The sequence below is a fragment of the Balaenoptera acutorostrata genome, chromosome 8, assembly GCF_949987535.1.
Source record: "Balaenoptera acutorostrata chromosome 8, mBalAcu1.1, whole genome shotgun sequence".
Classification (NCBI taxonomy): Eukaryota; Metazoa; Chordata; class Mammalia; order Artiodactyla; family Balaenopteridae; genus Balaenoptera; species Balaenoptera acutorostrata.
Genome location: NC_080071.1, coordinates 92,823,240 through 92,843,736, shown reverse-complemented (window position 1 = coordinate 92,843,736; position 20,497 = coordinate 92,823,240). Strand labels below are relative to the sequence as shown.

The window sequence follows — 20,497 nt, the reverse complement described above, 5'->3', positions numbered from 1 at the left end:
TGAGTTAATTCTGCCCTTAAAATACTTGACTGTGTGGACTCTTTACACAAGAGGGGTGTGTGTGGAGATCCCGTGCAGCCCCACCACGGACACCATGAAATATCAGCCCGGAAGCACCCGCCAGTGGAGTCACCACATGGTTTCATGCAGTTCTAGGTGGTTGAAGCAGGTCATTCTGCACAAGAAAAATCAACAAAACAGGACACACCAGGCTTTCTAGGGCACAGATATCCATTAGGGGCACTTTTGTCCTAGTATCAGTGGAACAATTTTCTTAGAAAAGAGCGACGACAGCCAACGAAGGAGAGTCACCCGGCACACAGTTTGGGGGACGGGCGGTCTGGCGGCACATCTATTACTAAGCTGAGCTGAATTTCCAGAACACCCAGGACTGCTCTACTGAGAGAACCTGAGACGGGGTGCTTATTCCCCACGCCTGTTTGTGCTGTCGCTGTGGCCTGATGATGGGCTTTTTGTTCATCCTTTATCACTTACTAAGATATGAACGCTTTCGTGGACTTCAGTTATTAATCATGATAGATCTCAGCTAAAGAATAAGCACAAGAGAGGATGCAGGGTTGTAGGGTCGGGGCGGGGGAGGAACTGAGGAAGAAAGGCTCACCAGACAGAAAAAATGCACGAAGGATCAAGTCTTTCTGAGGTTCCCGCCGACGCGTACAGATATCATGAAAAAGGACAACAAGGTGGCCATGTGTATTCTGAAGACTTTGATTAGTTACAACCCAATGTATACGTAGTATGCAATTTGGGATGATTTAAACTCAGGAAAATTAATCTTCAGTAAGGATGCTGTTCATCAGTCAAACCCAATTATATGAATAGAGACGTGGCGACGCTCTCAATTCAAGAAAGAAAATAAAGCCCTTCCCCGCCCCCCGCCGCCCCTTTCCTCTCCAATTTGCAGTCATTTTAGGCATTTCCCAAAGAAATGATAAGCACCTGTGTATTGATCAAGGCAGTCTCATTAGGAATGGGATTTTCAATGTACACAGCCTTCCGGAAGTGACCCAGTAAGTACAGATCTTCCTAATCCTGCAGGCTAGCTTTCCCTGTTACTCTTCCCGAGTTAACAGTCTGAGTTATGGAGGCAGACGACCAGGTAGCAGGCACTTTCGCACCCACAGGGCCAGAAAGTCAAACAAGGCAAATGGCTTTTGACTTCTGATCCCACTACACTCCCTGCAAACAAATCTACTTAAGGAGCTGAGATTAATGAAAGGAAATAGCAGCTCAATGTTCATTTCTAGATCTCGTGATTGAAAGAACATGCTGCCTGCTTGCATTCTGACTTCCAGAATGTTAAATCAAAGTCGAACACACACAGAAATCCACCACGGCCGCAGAGGCAGAGACTAGAAACTATTGGCCTGTGTTTTCTTTCAGGGAGTTTGTTTATTTTACAAGCTGTTCCTCAAGGAGCCCTCACTTGTCTCTGGAGCAGGCAAAAATCTCTTGCATCTCTAAGAAGAGGGACATACTCAGAGAGAATTGAACAGAAAGGCCAGTGTGGTATTTCATTTGTGCAGCAATAGAAAAACATCATGAACAACAAAAGTTGGGACATTTGTTCTCCGTGGGGAGTCGGACAAAGGACCCCCACACCTCCCCCTCCCCAAGCACAAGGCTAAACACCCACCGCCGGTTTCCCTTCTGCGTTGCTCTCCCTGACGCTCCGGAGAGGCCCTGGCTGGGACCCCAGCACAAGCCTCAGCCCTGGGGTTGGGGTTGGGTGTTTGGTCTCCATCACAGTGTTAATAAAATTAGGGTTTTTGCCCAAATCTTTCCCATCAGTCACACACCAGATCTGCACGTCCCGAAAAACAAATGTGAACCCTGCATCACAAACAGCAAGGAAAAGGAATCTAATGGCAGACAACATAATTTACCATTGCCCCCCAAAGATGCAGGTGGCTATTTTTAAGGTCGAACATGAGCTAAAAAGAAAGGAGTATTTTTCAGAATAACCGAATTTGATAACTTAAAGCTCGTTGGGCTCAACCCTGTCCTTCATTCAATGGATGGGGAAATTCTGGTCTAAAGAAAGGAGGAATGTGCCCAGTTTTAGAGGCATTGCTCTTGGGATGTGAGAAGTGAAATTACCATTCTACAGGAGACATCACGAGAAGCTGGGTCATCTAAATCTTCCCCTGATCAAATAAATAACAGAGGAAAACGATATTATGGGAAGAAATTGAGTAACAGCAACCTCCACAGACACCACACCTCGCTCTCTCAACCACGTTCCCTCCTACACATAATCACAGGATCACATTATTCTAAACAAGAGAGTTGTAGATAAAATAATACAGATATTCAAAGCACGTAAGACATTGTTTTGATTCAAAATGACTCTATTTTCAACTAACCACGAAACATTTCTCAGGTCGGAATAAAGTTACGTGCTGGCTTTTCCAGTGTCTGATTCGAGTCTCCTTTTAGCATGACAACTGTTAGCAATCACTGAAGAAAAATCCCACCATGCCTTAGTTGACATCAGCATGGAAATCGCAGCGTTAATGTCACTGTATCTCACTCCAAAATAAACATTAAATTAAGGCACATTTAATATAACTAAATTGCAGTCAAAGACTTACCCAAACGCAAAATACGTTCCTATTAAAAACAAACAAATATTAATTTAAAATAACCATGACTCAGTTTACGATTTGATATCTCTGTCAGTCTCTCTCTCTCTCTCTCTGTGTCTCTCTCTCTCTCTCCCCACCCCCCAACTGTGTACTAAGACTTCAATCTCTACACTTCTTGGATGAATAATTCTGATAAATCATCGGCTTTAGAACAGTGTGTGGGGGGGATATGTAAGTCAATATAGACTTAGTATCTTAAAAGCAAATGTTGTGTCAGTTTCAGGTGAATATTTCCTAAAATTCCTTTGAAAAATATATTCCTTATTAGCAAAGGGATAAATGTATTGATTGGTATTTCTCCTCTAAATTTCTGGGATTCTACTCTTTGTTTTAGAATTATAAGGAACCACTTCTAATTCATTATATATTGCAAATATGAGAAATGCCTAAAATTCTGAAAAGTGCAATAATGCAAATGATATCAGGGAAAAACGTGGATTTTTGCTCAAAGCACATTGTTTTGGTTTATTACTCTGAGATAGGCATAATCATTCCTTATATAATCTGCCAATTTGAATATAGAAATTTTAAAAATTCCTGTGGAATATCTTTTCTTTCAAACTTTTTATTTTGAGATAATGGTAGAGTCACAGAAAGTTGTAAGGAACAGTACACAGAGATTCCTTTACACTCTTCACTCGGTTTCCCCCAGTGGTAACATCTCAAAAAACTATAATACAATATCACAACCAGGAAACTCACACTGATACACTCTCCAGACCTTATTCGGATGTCGCCAGTTTTACATGCACCCGTGTGTGTGTGTGTGTGTGTGTGTGTGTGTGTGTTTCATTCTATACAGTTTTATCACATGTGTAGACTCAGGTGACCACGTGAAATATGTTTTTAAGCATTTTCTGCTTTTAGTGTTTCATCTTGGCTTTACCTTTGAATGCATCCATGTCTGTATCTCTTAGATTCTATGTCTTCTTTATGGTTTTGCTTCTTGGCTACACTAACGTATTCATCTCTTCTTTGAATTTTATTGCCTCATCCGTGAATTCTTTGCTAGCAGAAAACTTTGTATTTGGTTTGCTTTTTGCAGCACATTTATCCTTTCCCAGGACAAGACACAAACATAAACAGACTTTCCAGCATACATTCACAGGGTTTTTAAAGACACCAGTGAGAATAGATTAATATAAATACTAAGCTTAAAAACTGTCATAAAAGTTCAGCCTTTAAAACTGGCTTATTAAAATATTTGTTTTTTTTTAAAGCCCAGATTTAAACTACAGTTATGAGTTATGGTGCTCTGCTCAGAAAGAGTTTACTTTATGATCTTTTCACCAGGCGAAAGGAATCTGGCATCTGTGCCGTCTATCCAAAATATAGTGAAGCAAGGAGGATGAAAACTCAGTTCTTTCAGGTTCAAGACTTGTCTGAAAATAGTACAGCTTTCAGAAAACCTCAGTAAAGTACTACATTTCAAATGACCTCAAACAGCTACTCTCCAAGTCCCAAGCCTCCAGCTCCCACTCTGGCCAGATGGGTAGCAAGACCTGCTTCCTGCAAGATTTAAAGAGTAACTACAAATATTTAAGGAAACAATACCCACGTAACGGAGGTCAGCCCCTACATCAGATCTTTTCAGTGGGCATTTTATAACAAAACATTACTTATATTTCAAGTAGCTGGGCCATTCATTCTACTTCTTCCCCTGACCAATCAAAAGCTCTCCTAGGATTCTGCATTTCCATTCACCATAGGGAATTCATTTTCTTTCACGACCAGCTAGCATTCTGAATTTAGCCATTAACGAACACTTCCAAAAAGTCAATTTTCAGGAGAGAGGAAAAGGCTTACACATACTGGATGGTTAGAGGGTCCTACTCTGTTCTCCAAAGTAACTAAAAGTTCTCAGGGAAAAAAAGGTAGTATTTTGAGGATGGGAACCTACTGAAAATCTATGCAGATTGCAGAAGTTAGAGAGATATCACCTTTAACCACAAAGCAGAGAACACGAAAAATGTCTGATAAGTAATCATCACCTCCCCACACTCTCCCAGCCAGGTGCCCCGCCAACCCTGCACCGAAGACTCAGGCATTTAACGAGAAAACTGAAAACTCCTTTGGAGATTTTCAGATTAGATGAACCCTGCTGACTGTCCAAAGACACCTGATTTATTGTGTACTTGTATTTTTAAATACCAGGCCAAAGGAAAAAGTCAGGATAAACATTAGCACCAGCAGTACTCTGATTTTCCCTGTGTTTCTCTTTATATCAAGGGACAATTTCGGCGTTTAATGTGGTTGCTGCTCGTCTAGACACAGCTTTTCTCATATATCTCAATAGACACTAAAATCACATACAATTCATGGAAAGGTCTAGAAATTCCTTACTAATACATATACCTAATGCGTCTTAAAAATGTTACAAATAAATAACAAATGCCACAGAGCAACATTTTCAGGAAATCAAACCAATTATGACTGTATTTATACTCATACAGACTAACAGCTTAAAAACAGAAAGAATACAAAAGTTTGTCGAACATGCCTGATAAGTAAAAGCAAGGTGCGCCCAGGATCATCAGTGTGTCAAAGATTTTCACATTTCCCTTCTCTTTCTGTACAGAGTGGGTATCTATCCACCTAAGGAAACTGGTTTATCAGACCTAGTCAGTTATATTCAAGTACAGAAAAATAAAAATAAATGGGCTCCATGGAGATCATGTTCTCTCCAGCTGAATGTGTTTCTCTTACATTTCAGGGACTTTTTTCCAAGAAAACTCTTAATGCTTTTCATGTATTCATTATAAGTAATATCTTTTATTTTTATATAACATTAACTGTGCTCTATGTCTGATTCTCTGTTTTAGGAATGCGATTCTTTTCAAATGAATTTTAAAAGATCCTATGAAATTCTTGCATTAAGGTAATACCTCTTGCTTTTGTTTTCAATAATTTTCTGGAGGGAAGTCTTAATGATAATTCTGTTGACTTTTTCCTTAAACAAAGCTATATATGTGTACGTTTTAAAAAGATGACATTCCTCATCTGTTTGTTCTTATTTCAGATGTGCTATAAACTATGTGTGGTAGAAAGGGTACATGGAATTAACTAATGGAAGCTCATAATTTAGGCAGCAAAAACCAGAATTAATGTATTATCCCACTGTAGCATTTTAGTACTCGGCCAATCCAAACTTTCTTTCCTAGGGAAATATGTGATTGAGACACTTTCCATCTGCTTTTGACAAAGATAGGAGAAGATCCCCATAAGTTACTCTCTGCTAAAAATTCTTTTTAAAAAGCCTATAAAATGATTATCGTCTTAGGGGCCTATTTCACCCAAAGAATTTTCAGTGGCACAGAAATAAAAACTAAAAAAATAAAATAAAATCCACCTGTGCTAGATCAGCCTTTCGTAGCCACAGCAAAAACATTTGCAGATATTATAAAACACACAGGAAAGAAATGGATATGCTTGGGAGAATGGGCGGCTGCACGCTCTTGATTAATCTAAATTCCTTCTGTGTGAAGTGGAGACGTGAATAAAAACACTGCAAGATGAGCGAGAAACTAAAACATACCAAGTACGAAGGATTTTTAACCCGGCTCTCTCTCCACCAAAAATCCTCCACCCTTCACTCCATCGTCTGAGACAGGCATGGTCACAGAGCCTTCTGGAAAGGACAGGGCAGCGTCTCCGCAGTTAGACATTGTCTAAGGGACTTCCAAGGTGTCTGGTGGAAAAGGGCCGGTGCAGGACGCCCTGAGCGCTCTACTAGAGGAATCCAGAACTCCCAGTGCTCTCGGCAGCCGTGTCCCTTTGCCTTCTCCGGCGCCGGGCCCTGTCGCACCGCCTCCCTTTCCCCGCAGACCTGTTTCCCAGCCTGGACCCCTCGCGCTCTCCTTCGGGGCCGAACACTCGGACGCAGCGCGGGCAGAGCCCCCTCCCAGACTCTCGAGGTTCAAGGCTGGGGCCAGAGGCTCCCAGCTCCGAGGTCCACTCCACCTGCCTGCGGGCAGCCGGGGTTCCCAGCGGCGGTGTCCGCGCTCCGGTCTCCGCGCCTCAGCCTCGGCCCTGTCCTCCGCGCTCGGGGCGCGGATGGTCCCCGGCTTTCGGGCTGCACCGGCCCCGGAGCCGCCAGCACAGGGCAGCGCCCTCCCGCCTTCCCCAGGCAAACCCAGGCGCCGCCGGTCCGCACCTCTGCGCCCACCGGGCGGGCCAGGGCGCTGACGGCCGGGTCCCCGAGGCGCGGGCCGGGACGCCCTGCAAGAGCAGTCGAGGAGAACTGGGTGTCCGCACGACGAGCGCGCTCTGCCACTCCCCGGGAACGGGGCGAAGCCACAGCCTGGCACGGCCCGGCCCAGGCAGCTTCCCGGGCGGCCTCCGCTCCGAGGGACGCAGTGGGTAGCTGGTGCTCAGATCTCTGTCCCGGCCGGCTCCGGGCAGTTCTTCTGATGCCCACTCCCCCGACAGTCACCCACAGACCCCCACCTCCACAGCAGCAAGGACGGAAAATACCCCTGTCACCAGTCGGCACGTTCCCGACTGACACCCTGCCTGGGAGCTTGCACAAAACCACAGGGGTGCCCCGGCAAAAGGAAGCTTCCCGATCGACCCCCGTCTGCTGCTAGGAGGAAAAGCGCACCCCATCCTGGCCGCCGCGGCCCGCCCGCTGAGGAGGGCGCCCGTCGCACGCGCAGCACCTACCCTGGCGCGCCGGTCCGGACGTGGGTGGCGCGGCGCTAGTGGGAGGCGGACATGGACCACGCGCCCTCCATGCGCCACACGGAGAAAGCATAGCTGAGGCGCTCGTGGGCCACGTAGCTGCAGCTGGTCATCTTATTGTCCATCTCGTCGCTCTGCAGGACCTGGTAGAGGAAGTCTATGTACCTGGCGGCCAGCTTGAGCGTCTGGATCTTGCTGAGCTTGTCCGAGGGCAGCGTGGGGATGATCTTGCGCAGCGCAGCGAAGGCCTCGTTGAGCGACTGGGTGCGTTGGCGCTCGCGCACGTTGGCCAGGATGCGCTGGCTCTGCAGCTCCTCGAAGGACTGCGCGCTCGGGCTGCCCTTCTTGCCGCGCTTGCCGGGGGTCGGGCTGCCATCTTCGCTCGACTTCTTGCTGTAGCGCCGTTTCCGGCCGAAGCGCTTGGGCTGCCGCTCGAGCTCCTCCTCGCTGGTGCCCAGGCTGTCTACGGGGGACACGGGCGAGCTGGAGCCCTCCTCCATGGCGCCCGCCCGGCGCGCGTGGGGCTGGGGGCGCCGGGCGCCGAGCGCGCGCCGCTGGCCAAGCCCGCGGTCGCCGAGCACACGCTCTCCGAGCTGCTCGAAAGGCTCTGATTTCAAGGCCGGCTTGTGCAAAACCGAGGTCTCCGGGAGAGGAAGTTATTCTAACTTTTTTGGAAACCCTAGCCGGGCTGGGTTGCTAAATAGTTGTCAGGAGCGAGGGCGGCGCGCTGATTGGCCGCCGCGCCCGGGGGCAGGACAAGTTCTGGGGCCTTCGCTGGCCGCCCCCGCCCCCCGGCGCGGCACTTTCAGTTTTGCCTCCCCCTCAGGCCCCGGCCGCGGCGGGCACCCGGGAGTGCCGGGCCCTCGCGCGCCGCCCTCGCCTCCATCCCGGGCTCTGACCGCTCTCCGGCCGCGCCGCGCCCTGGGCTCAGCCGACCCGGCTTTGTCTGCTCCTTAACTGGAGATCGAAACCCGCCGGGCTGCGGGGTCTCTCCCGCGCCGCGAGGGGTGCGGGTGGCGAGTCCTACCCTGGATGCGCTCCCAGGAGGTGAGGACGCGGCGGGGAGCCGCCGGGGGCGCCCGGGCCAGTGTGCGCCTTGCCTGCTCCCGGGCGCACAGCGAGTTCGCGCCGTGGCCCGCACGTTCGGCCAGGGGTGGGGGACGTGCGGGGCCAGTAGCCCCGGCGCCCAGACCGCGGGCGTACGGACACGCGGGTGCCCTTGGAGACGCCGCTCTCCACGCACGCGCCGCGGGGATCCGTGGAGACGCGGCCTGCTCTGCCCAGCAGTTGTATGGGGGAGTTTCTCACCCCAACTTGCTGGGGAGCCCCGGCCCCGACGGCCTTCGCAGGCCGTCCTTCTAAGTGCGTTAAAACCTCAGCGCCACCGCGAGCCTCCGCGGGAGCGCCCGGCGCCCACCGCGCCCACCTGCCTGGCCCCGCCGGGGGTGCGGGAGCGGGGCGGGGGCGCCCGCTAGGCCGCGGTGCCGGGCCCCAGCCTCGGGGCCCACCCTCTGCTTCGCAAATCGGCTGTGGACAGAGGGCGGTCTGGGGAGCCGCGCGGCCTCCCCTGCGCTGGGCGCCCGCGGGGCAGCCCGGGCGGCCGCAGAGCGGGGGCCCGGCCTCGGCGGGCGACACCGGGGACGTCGGCCCCGCGCCATCTGGACGCCGAGCGCGGGCGCGTTTGAAGTGGTTCGGGGGGCTCTTTGTTCGCCAGGCCGTTCTGGCTCGGGGCCTGGAGGTGGTTTACGGCCTGGATGCCTTTGAACCTATTCCCAGGTGACCCGGGCTCAATTAGACCCGGGCCTGAGCGGGCTGTCAGGCGAGCCGCGTGATCAAGGGCGGGCTGGGCCCTTTTATTGCAGTTGAACTCGGGGCTGGCGTGGCTGGGCCTCGGCTGCTCCGCGGGGCCGGGCCGCGCCCACCGCGTTAGGAAACCCGAGGGCGAGCGGCTGCGTGTGCGGCCCGGGCGGCCCAGAGGGACGTTTCCCACCCCCGCAGTTAGCGATGGGAGACAGAGCTGGGGGGAGAGGCCCGCGCACAATGTGGCTGCGTCAGAGCGCTGTTGGTTTGCAGTTTCTTCCCCACCCGCGGGCTTCACGATCTGAAAACTACAGGATCCTGAGACTACGGGGTCCTGGGAGTCGCCGCGCCCAACCCGCCGCGCCTGACCACCCCCTTCTCCAGCTCTGGCATGGTGCTCAGATTATCCGGCGCAGCAAAATAGCTTTCCGTGTCTCTTTAAAAAATCTAAAATAAAAACTTAAGGAACAAAAGAGACAGCGAGAGGGGCCTGGGGAGCGTCCTGGCCTCGCTGGGGCCCAGCCTTCCCGAGGCTTTGCGCGTCCGAAGGGCCTGCGCCTTATGGGAACAGCAGCGACTTGCTGCTCATTACCAACTCCGTGTGTCACTCAGTTTGCGGAGACCGAGGGCCCAGACCCTCGTTTTCCGCCCAGCTTACAGAAGCCCAGAGACATCTCTCCCCCCCCCTCCCCCTGCCCTTGAACCCAGAGAGCGTGTAAGGAGGAGAGAAGCCTGCCTTGTAGCCTGCTCCAGCCCACTCTGTCTGCCCTACTGCCCATGGGCATGAGGACAAGTTCTGGAAGTCCCCTCTAAGAGCCGATCACCTGCCTGAGCCACAGCAACAGGGTGGAGTTGGGCTTACAAGGGGCTGACACCTGATATCCCAGGCACAGATCACTTACAGGTAAGATTCTCCTGTAGGAAAATCCCCTTTAGAAATTTCCCTTTGAAAAATCGCCCAAGAGGGCACAGGACAAGACCTCATTAATAACACTTAGACCCTTGCCTTGCACGTCTAATGTTACCACGACAAGGCTTAAAAGGATGGTTCCTCCAGTGTGCAGTTGTATACGGTGGACGGGTGCCCACTCTCCTTTCCATCCTTCTTCTACAGATCCTTCCTGAATTGCAGGAGTTGAAAAGCTACAAATGACCTTTCTCAGACTTTGGCAGCCCTGGTCTGCAAGAGGCAGTCCTGTGGGATGTGGAAGGGAAGAAGGCCATGGCTCTGCCCCGTCCTTGTTAAGTCCAGGGGTGCGATGTTTGGTTGCCCCCGGCGCTGCAGTGTCTGGTCACATCTAGAGGCAGGGAAAGCAACCCTTTTCTGGAGTGGAGCCCAGCAAGCCTGGGAGCTGGCAGCCGGGGCAGGAGCAGTAGCTCCTTGACTCCAGGCTGGTTCTGGAATCACTGTTTTCCTGGTACAGTGAGGCAGTGGCTCTAAGCCTGCAGTATGGTTTGCAAGTCGGTCGCAAAAGCTCTATCTAGAGTCTGTTTATCAGCTCCATTGCAATTCTGTCATCTTTCCTAATAAGTTGTTTCCTGCATAAACTAGCCAGTGTGGGCCCTGTTCTCTGCCAAAGAACTCTTGAGACACCCCGACTGTGGACCATAGTGTAGAAGATGAACACTAGGGCTCTTCCCAGGGTGCCTTGCTTTCTTGACATCTCTCACTTGTAATGTGGGAATAACATGGGACTTTGCCACACATTTATTAATGCCTTTAAGATCAAATCAGCGGGGCTTCCCTGGTGGCGCAGTGGTTGAGAATCTGCCTGCTAATGCAGGGGACACGGGTTCGAGCCCTGGTCTGGGAGGATCCCACATGCCACGGAGCAGCTGGGCCCGTGAGCCACAATTGCTGAGCCTGCGCGTCTGGAGCCTGTGCCCCGCGACGGGAGGGGCCGCGATAGAGAAAGGCCCGCGCACCGCGATGAGGAGCGGTCCCCGCACCGCGATGAAGAGTGGCCCCCGCTTGCCACAACTGGAGAAAGCCCTCGCACAAACCGAAGACCCAACACAGCCAAAAATAAATAAATAAATAAATAAATAAGAAAATCCTAAAAAAAAAAAAAAAAAAGATCAAATCAGCAACAAACTCATGCTATGATTTTTTTTTTCACATGGAATATATACCTAATTTCAGTTTTAAAACAACACCAGGGGGCTTCCCTGGTGGCACAGTGGTTAAGAATCCGCCTGCCAATGCAGGGGACACGGGTTCGAGCCCTGGTCCGGGAAGATCCCATATGCTGCGGAGCAACTAAGCCCGTGCGCCACAACTACTGAGCCTGCGCTCTAGAGCCCGTGAGCCACAACTACTGAAGCCCACGCACCTAGAGCCCGTGCTCTGCAGCAAGAGAAGCCACTGCAATGAGAAGCCCGCGCACCGCAATGAAGAGTAGCCCCCGCTCACCGCAACCAGAGAAAGCCCGCACGCAGCAACGAAGACCCAACGCAGCCAAAAATAAATAAATAAATTTTTAAAAATAAAAATGAAAAATAAATAAAAATAAAAACAACACCAGAAGGATCAACCATGGCCTAAAAAGAATGAGAGAGAGAGAGAACAAGGTGTAGGACTCTGAGACAGAAGCCAGGCTCCTCTGCATAAACCTTGTTTTGTAGATTTGACTTTGAAACCATATAAATGTTTCACATAATTATTTAAAAATTAAACCAAAATGAGAAAAAAAATAGAAATCCCTAAAAAGTCAAAAGCAAAATCAGACAGATGTACCTAATTTTGTATCATCTTGGTGGCTTAACCATGCAGACAGAAATAATTTAAGATCACTTTAAACGCTGTGATTTGACTATCCATCCCTAGAGGGATAGACGGTAAAGGAGAGAGAAAAGAACCGCATAAAGGCTTAATCTGTTTTCAGTATTCATATTTCTAGTAACAGTATTGCTGCTGTCATTCTGAAACTGTGAGCTAAAGCAAGTTATTATGTTTACATCTTTGGGAATCGAGATTTCCACCCTAAAAGAAAAGAGATACAAATATAAAATGAAAGAAGTTAGGTAAGAGCATGGCTTTCTAAATCTGTTGGAAACATCAGTATGAGCTCATAATGTATTTCCTCTTCAACAATGTATTTCTTGACCCTGACCATCGAAAAATCACAGAAGCATTGAGTGACGCAGGGGCAGTGCGCACCACTGGTGTCCATATGGCGGTCTCTCCTTGAAGAAATGGCTGACTTAAGGTCTGGGGCAAGACGTGTACAAGATAAACGCGGTGCATCTTTTTACATCAGAGAGCAAGGAAGCTTTCAGGAACTCCTGGTCCTGCTGGGATCGTGTTACTGCCCAGGAGTTTCCCACCACGGTGGATTGGGAGAGGCTGTCATCCACTATGGTTCTAGGAGTAGCTGGATTTAATTTAGCTTGACTTGAATTCATGACTCAGGAAGGCTTGTTTTCTCTCCCCAGCCCCCCACTCCTTTCAGATAGTTCCTTTAAGTTCTCACCGTCCTGTCTTGTTTGTTTTTAATCTTAAAATCTGTCACTTACATCTTCCGCCCTGTCCTTCCCTCCCCCACTGCTCTTCAAACTTTGCACTTTCCAGTGGAGCCCAGCAGATCCTGTTGACTCTGATGGGTGGAGAGATAAGAGGACTTATGGTTACACTCTAATAAAAACACGCGCTTTATTGTACACTGGAGGGAGGAATTAATGGAAGACAGAAGAGTATTAGTGCAGGCCTTTTCATTATCACTGACTGTGTGGTTCATGCCATGCTAAGCAGTGGGGTAGGAGCCAGGCAGCAGAGACTTCGCAATGCAGCCCATTGAGGGGTGTAGTGGAGTGTGCTGGACCCGGGCTGAGGGAAGGCTGAGAAGGGAGAGCCTGGCAGGTCTGGGGTGCTGGGAAAGACATCAGCAAAGGGGGAGCAAGTCTACCAGGAGAGATGAGAATGTGACAAGATCCACGGGGTGAAAGAGTCATGGGTGTCCCCACAATGGGTGGGTCCCTGCACCTGGGAGCTCAGGGGATCAGTGGCCAGCACTCTCTTGGTTGCTGATGATACAAACACAATCTGTACCTGCTTAACAGAAAAGGAATTTCTTCACTACTTGGGAAGCTCAGGCTCTGGCTGGCTTCAGGCTTAGCTGGATCCAGGAGTTTCAATGATGTTGTGTCTCTCTTTTCCCTCTCCACCCTGCAGCTCTGCTTGCCTCTATATGTGAGCCTCACTCTGTCTTAGTACAAGCCTCACTCTGCCCTCCCCCTTGTGCCTGAGGATGACAGGCATGACACTTCAGGGTCATATTATCCTGGGATGGCAACACTAATTAAACAGTTTTCTCCTCTTGCTCCAGCAGAGAAGGTAAGCATGGAACTGGCTGGACTTCCACCATGTGGCTGGGGGCCTGGGGGCCCTGAGATTGGGGAGGCTCCCCCTGGAAGAGATGCTGGGCCCATGAGCAAGGCGTGTACATTGCAGTGGCACCGGGGAGGAATGTTGGGGCCAGGCTCTCATAGGACCAATGACCGAGTTTGGATTTCCTTCTGAAGGCAATGGGAACCGAAGGAGAGTTCTAAGGAAAGATGTGATGACCGACTTTTACTTCGAGAGAAGTTGGAAAGTGACAGCCAGCTGGGGAGGTTGCATTCACCCATTTTTCCTCTTGCTGTATCTAGTTATGTTTTCACTTTTAGGTTTACCAGTTGGGAACACGAAGACATGCAATTTAAACACTGCTCCATCTCGTAAGAAAAAAAGGTAAAACCCAGCCACGTCCAGTCTGTGCAGGGGCAGAAAAAGAACAGGATGAGGAGGAATGAGGGTTCAGTGTTCTGTGACTGACCAGAGGATGAGCTTGGCTTAGTCCCTTCGTCTCAGCGGGACTCAGTTTCCCCTCTGTGAAATAATGGGTTGGAGTGAAAGTTGCGTGAGGTTTCCTTAACACGAAAAGGTCTAGGTTCTGTTTTCAGAAACTGATATCCGGGTTGGGGAACTTAAGCTTCCTGTCATACTTGGACACGTTGTGGCATTTTAGAAAGACCGGGGCCAGGGTGGGTACTTCCAGAACCTGGGGACCGTGATTTCCTTTAATCTAAGTAGTGTGCAGGGGAGCCTTGGTGACCACACATGCCCTGACCCCTCATAAAGCCCCTGTCCTGTTGTGGCCTGGTCATAAACTTTCCTGAAAAGGTCACGTGAATTTATTGTTCCCCAATACTTTATAATTAGAAATTATGGTCTCTCTTCCATGTGACACTTGAGTTTTAGCAGATCTTAAAACTGTATACATGTTTTAAAATATTCTTCAGAAAACTTTAATTGCACAAGTTGAAAATTCGACTGAAAAAGTCCTGAACACTTATCTAAATAAACATACAGATTTGACCTCAAATGTTTCAAAGAATAAATTTGGAATTAAATGTGCGTGTGTTAAAACTCTGGTTATATCTTAAGTATAAAAGCTCATCAAAGAAGTCTTCTGGGGGAAACACTTCAGGGTGTATGGCAAATTTCTCTTTTATAGAGGTCACCAGAGCGGTGGGGGAAGTGGGCACGGAGCTCTCCCAAGTGACCGGGACACAGAGCGATTGGCTGTCCTTGTTTAAAGAAGAAAATGTGAGTGTGTGTGTTTACGTAGGGATAAGGGGTGAGATGTAACTTCTCCAGGCTACACATTATTTAGAAGGTTTTTAATTATTTTGCTTGACTCCATTTTCCTACTTCATTTCTTCATCTTCTAGTTTAGGGAAGATGGATAAATAACAACCCAGGTGTACCTCAGTTTCCCCTCATCACGGGTGAAAGTGCCAGGGAGGGCGCTGGGCTCCCTCGGGCTGGAAGCCGGTGGGGGGCGTGAGGGCTGCTGGCTCCAGGCTTCTCCCTCCGATTCTGCCTTCCCTCTTCCGGCCCTGCTGACTTTTCCTTACCCCTCTTCAAAAAGGGCCTCACACCCAACTCCGAGGAGACGCTATCTGAACTCTGAATATAAAGGGAAACTAGCTTTATTTTAGTTTTTTGACGGATACTTTTTTCCCCCTGGAGGAAAAGTTAATGAACACTAGTATCAAAGGATGCAAGTGTCACCTTTATTTCCCTGGGTCACACAGGAAATATTTTGTAGGTATGTGGTACGTCTTTTGGGTGGGACTTCTATACCCTGGGTCCATTCTGAAACCCTGCTAACTCATGGCTGAGCAGCTTGGATCACAATCGCTCATATTTTGGCTGTACAGAGGTTTGCAATTTAAGAGGAAGAAAATGTTTTTACTCATTTTCCATTTTTAAAGTCGTGTAAAAAATCTGGAATATTGTTATTTTTTAAATTCCGTGAGTAAAATTTTGGTATATAATCAATAACAATGCACATGATGGGAACCTTCAAATAACTAGATGTTTTCTTTATGCTCAAAGTGAAGGAAAATGGTCAACTCAATGAAGAGGAAGGTGAAGGAGGAGGAGAGAAGGTGATGAAGGAGCTGATTACACCAAGTAACAAACCCAAGAAACAGAAAACAGCCTTGTGCTTGCTTCTGGGGTGGGTGGAGAAGTGGCCCAGCTTCCCTCACCACCACGCCACCCTCTTGACTCCCTTGTTGTATGTCTTGAGACACTGAGATCCCCAGCCAGCAAGCAAGTATATTCCCTATACAAAGGCAAGAAAGCGGATCTAAGTATGGGATGGAGAACTGGGTCCCTATCTCCTTTTTTGAAGGTATAACATACCTGCAATAAACTGCACCCATTTTAAGTTTAAAATGTGATACCTTTTGACAACTGTGCAAAACATTTCCATCACTCCAAAAAGTTCCCCTGTGCCTTTTGCAGTCTGTCACCTCCCCCTCCCCAGCCACTGGCACCCACAGATCTAATTTATGTTCCTGTTTTGCCTTTTCCAGAAAGTCATAAAAACGAAGTTGTACAGGACATAGCCCTTTGTGTCTGGCTTTTTACACTTAGAATAATGCTTTTTAGATTTGTCCACACTGTTGCGTGCATCTATAGTTTGTTTCTTTCTATTGCTGAGTGTTCCATTGTATGGAGACAGTACAATTTGTTTATCCATCTGTCAGTTGATGGACATTGGGGTTGTTTCCAGCTTTCAGTGATTATGAATAAAGCTGCATTCAAGTCATTGTTTAGACATGCTTTCGTCTCTCTCAGGTAAATACCTAGGAGTGGGGTTGTTGAGTCCTATGTAAGTGTATGCTTAACTTCAGAAGAAACTGCCCAACTGCTTTACAATGGCTGGACCATTTTGCATTCCCACCAACAATGTATAAAAGACCAGCTGCAGATGGCTATAATAATAAAAAAACAAAACAAACAAAAAACAGAAAACTAGCAAGTATTGGTAAGGATGTGGAGAAATTTGGTGATTTCTTAATAATTATAGAATGATCACATGACCCAGCAATGCCACCCTTGGGTATATACTCCAAAGAATTGAAAACAGGTGTTCAAAAAAACTTGTACACAAATGTTCGTAACAGTTATTCCCAATTGCCAAAATATGGAAACAACACAAATGTCCATCGATGGATGAATGGATAACCAAAACATGGTATAGCCATACAATGGAATATTATTTAGTCCTAAAGAAGAATGAAGTACTTGTTTGATATCACTTATATATGGAATCTAAAAAATACAACAAACTAGTGAATATAACAAAAAAGAAGCAGACTACAGGAATATAGGCGTGGGAGAGTGGGAGGTACAAACTACTGGCATAAGAGAGGTGCAAGGACGCATTGTACAACTTGAGGAATGTAGCTAATATTTGGTAATAACTGTAAACAGAAAGTAACCTTTCAAAATTGTATAAAAAGTTTTTTAAAATAAGGAATGAAATACTGATGTTTGCTACAACATGGATGGACCTTGACAACGTTATGCAAAACAAAAGAAGCCAGGGCTTCCCTGGTGGCGCAGTGGTTGAGAATCTGCCTGCCAATGCAGGGGACACGGGTTCGAGCCCTGGTCTGGGAAGATCCCGCATGCCGCGGAGCGACTAAGCCCGTGAGCCACAATTACTGAGCCTGCGCGTCTGGAGCCCGTGCTCTGCAACAGGAGAGGCCGCGATAGTGAGAGGCCCGTGCACCGCGATGAAGAGTGGCCCCCGCTTGCCGCAACTAGAGAAAGCCCTCGCAGAGAAACGAAGACCCAACACAGCCATAAATAATAAATAAATAAATTTAAAAAAAACAAAAAAACAAAAGAAGCCAGAAAAAGGGGTCACATATTGAATGGTTCCATTTATGTGAAATATCCAGAAGAGGCAAATCCATAGAGACAGAAATCAGATTAGTAGTTGCCAATGGTTAGGAGGAGGGGGTGTATTAATCATGTGTTCTATTTTCTGTATTTTATGATGCTTTGACATCTTGGGGCCTTGTGGACCCAGAGAGGGATTGCCCCTCCCAGAGTCAGTGGATTCTTGGAGATAGCAAACAGCTTGCCTGAGGACATCCCTTTGATATGCAAACCAACAAATCCTGAGTGCAAACCCCAACCCTACTCATTTTATCAGTCTGGAACATAGTCCCTTCCCTAAATCACCCCAGGACCAGTTGCCAACTAGTGACCACCTCTACAGCCCTGGCTGCTCAAAGTGTTTCACTATCTAACCTGAAGTTGGCTCAGCTTGCTTACCCTGCCCTGCCTTGCCTGTCCCACACAAACCACAATAAAGGCTCCTGTCCACATTTCCCCCTCTCTTCTGCCTCTTAACCACCCCTGGTACTTCCCTGTGTGGCCCTGCCTCCCGTTTCTATGGATCTGTGGGTATAAAACCTTCATCCTTCATGACAGTCATATCTGTTTCTGTGTGTCTTCCCATACCTAATTGAAACAAATCCCAGGTACATTTTAAAACAGAGGAGAATAGGAAGTGTTTAACATGTATACAGTGGCCATTTGGGATGATAAAAATATTCTGGAATTAGGTTGTGGTAATGGCTGCACAACATTGTGAATGTGCTAATTATCTCTAATGGTAAATTTTATTCTGTATTTCTGTATTTTGCATTTCTACATAGACAATCATGTCTGTGAATAAAAAGTTTTCATTCATTCTTTTCTATTATGTGCTTTTTATTGCTTTTTCTTGCCTTATTGCACTGGGTAGGACCTCCATACAATGCCAAAAAGAAAAAAAAAATGCTGAGAACAGAACCCCTTGCCTTTTTCCCAATCGGAGGAAAGCATTCAGATTCTTGCCATCAAGTGTGATGTTAGATGTAAGTTTTTCATAGATTCTCTTTATCAAGTTGAGGAAATGTCCTTCTATTTTTAGTTTAGAGTTTTTATAATGAATAGGTGTTGAATTTTGCCAAATCCTCTTTCTACATCATTGAGTTGATCATATTGTTTTCTCTTTTTTAGCCTGTTGATATGGCAAATTACATTCACTGATTTTTAGATGTTGAACCAACTTTGCAATTCTGGGGTGAATCCTACTTAAACATGATATATCATCCTTTATATGTATTGCTGGATTTAATTTGCTAATATTTTGTTAAGAGTTTTTAATGTCTAATGTGTTTTTTTTAATTCTTTGTAACATCTTTCCTTGGTTTGGGTATCAAGATAATATTGGCCTCATAAAATAAGTTGGCAAGTGTTCCCTCCACTTGTATTTTCTAGAAGACATTGTATAGAATTGATATTATTTCTTTCTTAAATGTTTGATAATATAAGCCTATGAAGCCATCTGTGTCTGTACTTTCCCGTGTAGAATCCAAAGAAATTCAATTCACTGTAAGTTCAACTTCTCTAATAGAGTTATTCAGGTTGTCTGTTTCTTCTTGGGAGAATTTTGACAGCCTGTGTCTTTAAAGGAATTGTTTCATTTCATCTGCCTTGTAAACTTTATTGCTGTGAAGTTGTTAATAACATTCTCTAACTGTTCCTTTAATTTCTGTAGTATCTGCTTTATTCTTTTTTTTAACTAATTGATTTATTTATCTATTTTTGGCTGTGTTGGGTCTTCGTTGCTGTGCACGGGCTTTCTCCAGTTGCGGCGAGCAGGGGCTACTCTTCATTGTGGTGCATGGGCTTCTCATTGCAGTGTCTTCTTGTTGTGGAGCACGGGCTCTAGGCGCTCAGGCTTCAGTAGTTGTGGCTCACAGGCTTAGCTGCTCCACGGTATGTGGAATCTTCCCGGACCAGGGCTCAAACCCGGGTCCCCTGCATTGGCAGGCAGATTCTTAACCACTGCGCCACCAGGGAAGTCCCTGCTTTATTTTTAATATATGTACTTTATGTATTCTCTCTCTTTTTTCTTATTCAGTCTGTATAAGTGGTAATCAATTTAATGCTTTCATTGATTTTTTTCTATTGTTTTTCTGTTTCTATGTTGTTTACTTCTGGTCTTATCTTTGTATTCTTCCTTCTACTTGCTGTGGGTTTAATTTCCTTCTTTTTGTAGTTTATTAAGTTGGAAGCTTAGGTAATTGATTTGGGAACTTTCCTCTTTTCTAATATAAGAAGTTAATAATATAAATTTCCCTTGAAGCACTACTGTACTTGCATCCTACAAATTTTGATATATTGTATTTTCCCCTTTTTAACTCCAATTTTTTTCTAATTTGTCTTGTACATCTTCTTTGACTGGATTACTTATTGTTTAATAACCAAATATTGGGAGGTTCCAGATATTGTTCTGTTATTGATTTCTGGGTTAGTTACCTTGCACTTAAAAAATATACTTTGTACTACTTCAATCTTTTAAATTTTGTTGTGACTGGTTTTATGGCTCAGAATATGTTCTGTCTTGGTGAATATTCAGTATACACTTGAAAATAACATTGTAGTGTTCTAAAGCATGTCAATTAGGTCAAATTGGTTGATCTTTTAAAATCCTCTACAGCCTTATTAATTTTTTGTATATTTTTTTGGTATCAACTACTGAGAGAGGTGTGTTGAAATCTCCTGCTACCATTGTGGATTTGTCCATTTCTCATTTTAGTTCTCTCAGCTTTTGCTTTATGTATGTTGAGGCTCCCTTAGTGGGGACAAACACAAGTAAGACTGTTATGCCTTCTTGATGAATTGGCTAATGTATCAATTTATGAGGTCCCTCTTTTTCTTTGTAATATTCCTTGTTCTAAATTTTAGTCTTTCTGATATTAATATAGCCACTTCAGCTTTCTTATGACTAGTGTTTGCATGATATATTATTTTTCTATCTCTTTACTTTTAATCTTTCTATGTCAATATACTTAAAGGTTTTTTTTTAAGTATATAGTTGAGTCTCGCTTTCTTTCTAATTTTACAATCAATCTCTCTTTTAAATGGAGAATTTACATTTAAAATAACCATTTACATAGCTGAATTTAAATCTCTGTCTTGCTTGTTGTTTTCGATTTATTCTGTC

At 46.5% G+C, this 20,497-nt stretch overlaps 1 protein-coding gene and 1 long non-coding RNA gene across 2 annotated transcripts in view; one reads left to right on the top strand and one right to left on the bottom strand.

The window, feature by feature from the left end:
- The window catches only part of TWIST2 (twist family bHLH transcription factor 2), a 51,038-nt gene extending 43,034 nt beyond the window's left edge, over positions 1-8,004 (bottom strand). The window contains exon 1 of the mRNA XM_057550689.1: positions 7,332-8,004. Within this exon, the coding sequence (XP_057406672.1) occupies positions 7,367-7,849 (483 nt within the window). The 5' untranslated portion in view covers positions 7,850-8,004 and the 3' untranslated portion in view covers positions 7,332-7,366. The remainder of the gene's footprint in view (positions 1-7,331) is intronic.
- A 1,620-nt stretch (positions 8,005-9,624) lies between these two features.
- On the top strand, positions 9,625-18,192 carry LOC130708715 (uncharacterized). Its single transcript, XR_009009055.1, has 4 exons — positions 9,625-10,053; positions 13,815-13,878; positions 14,645-14,736; positions 15,532-18,192. It is a non-coding gene; the product is annotated as an uncharacterized LOC130708715 (long non-coding RNA).
- Positions 18,193-20,497: the final 2,305 nt, after the last annotated feature.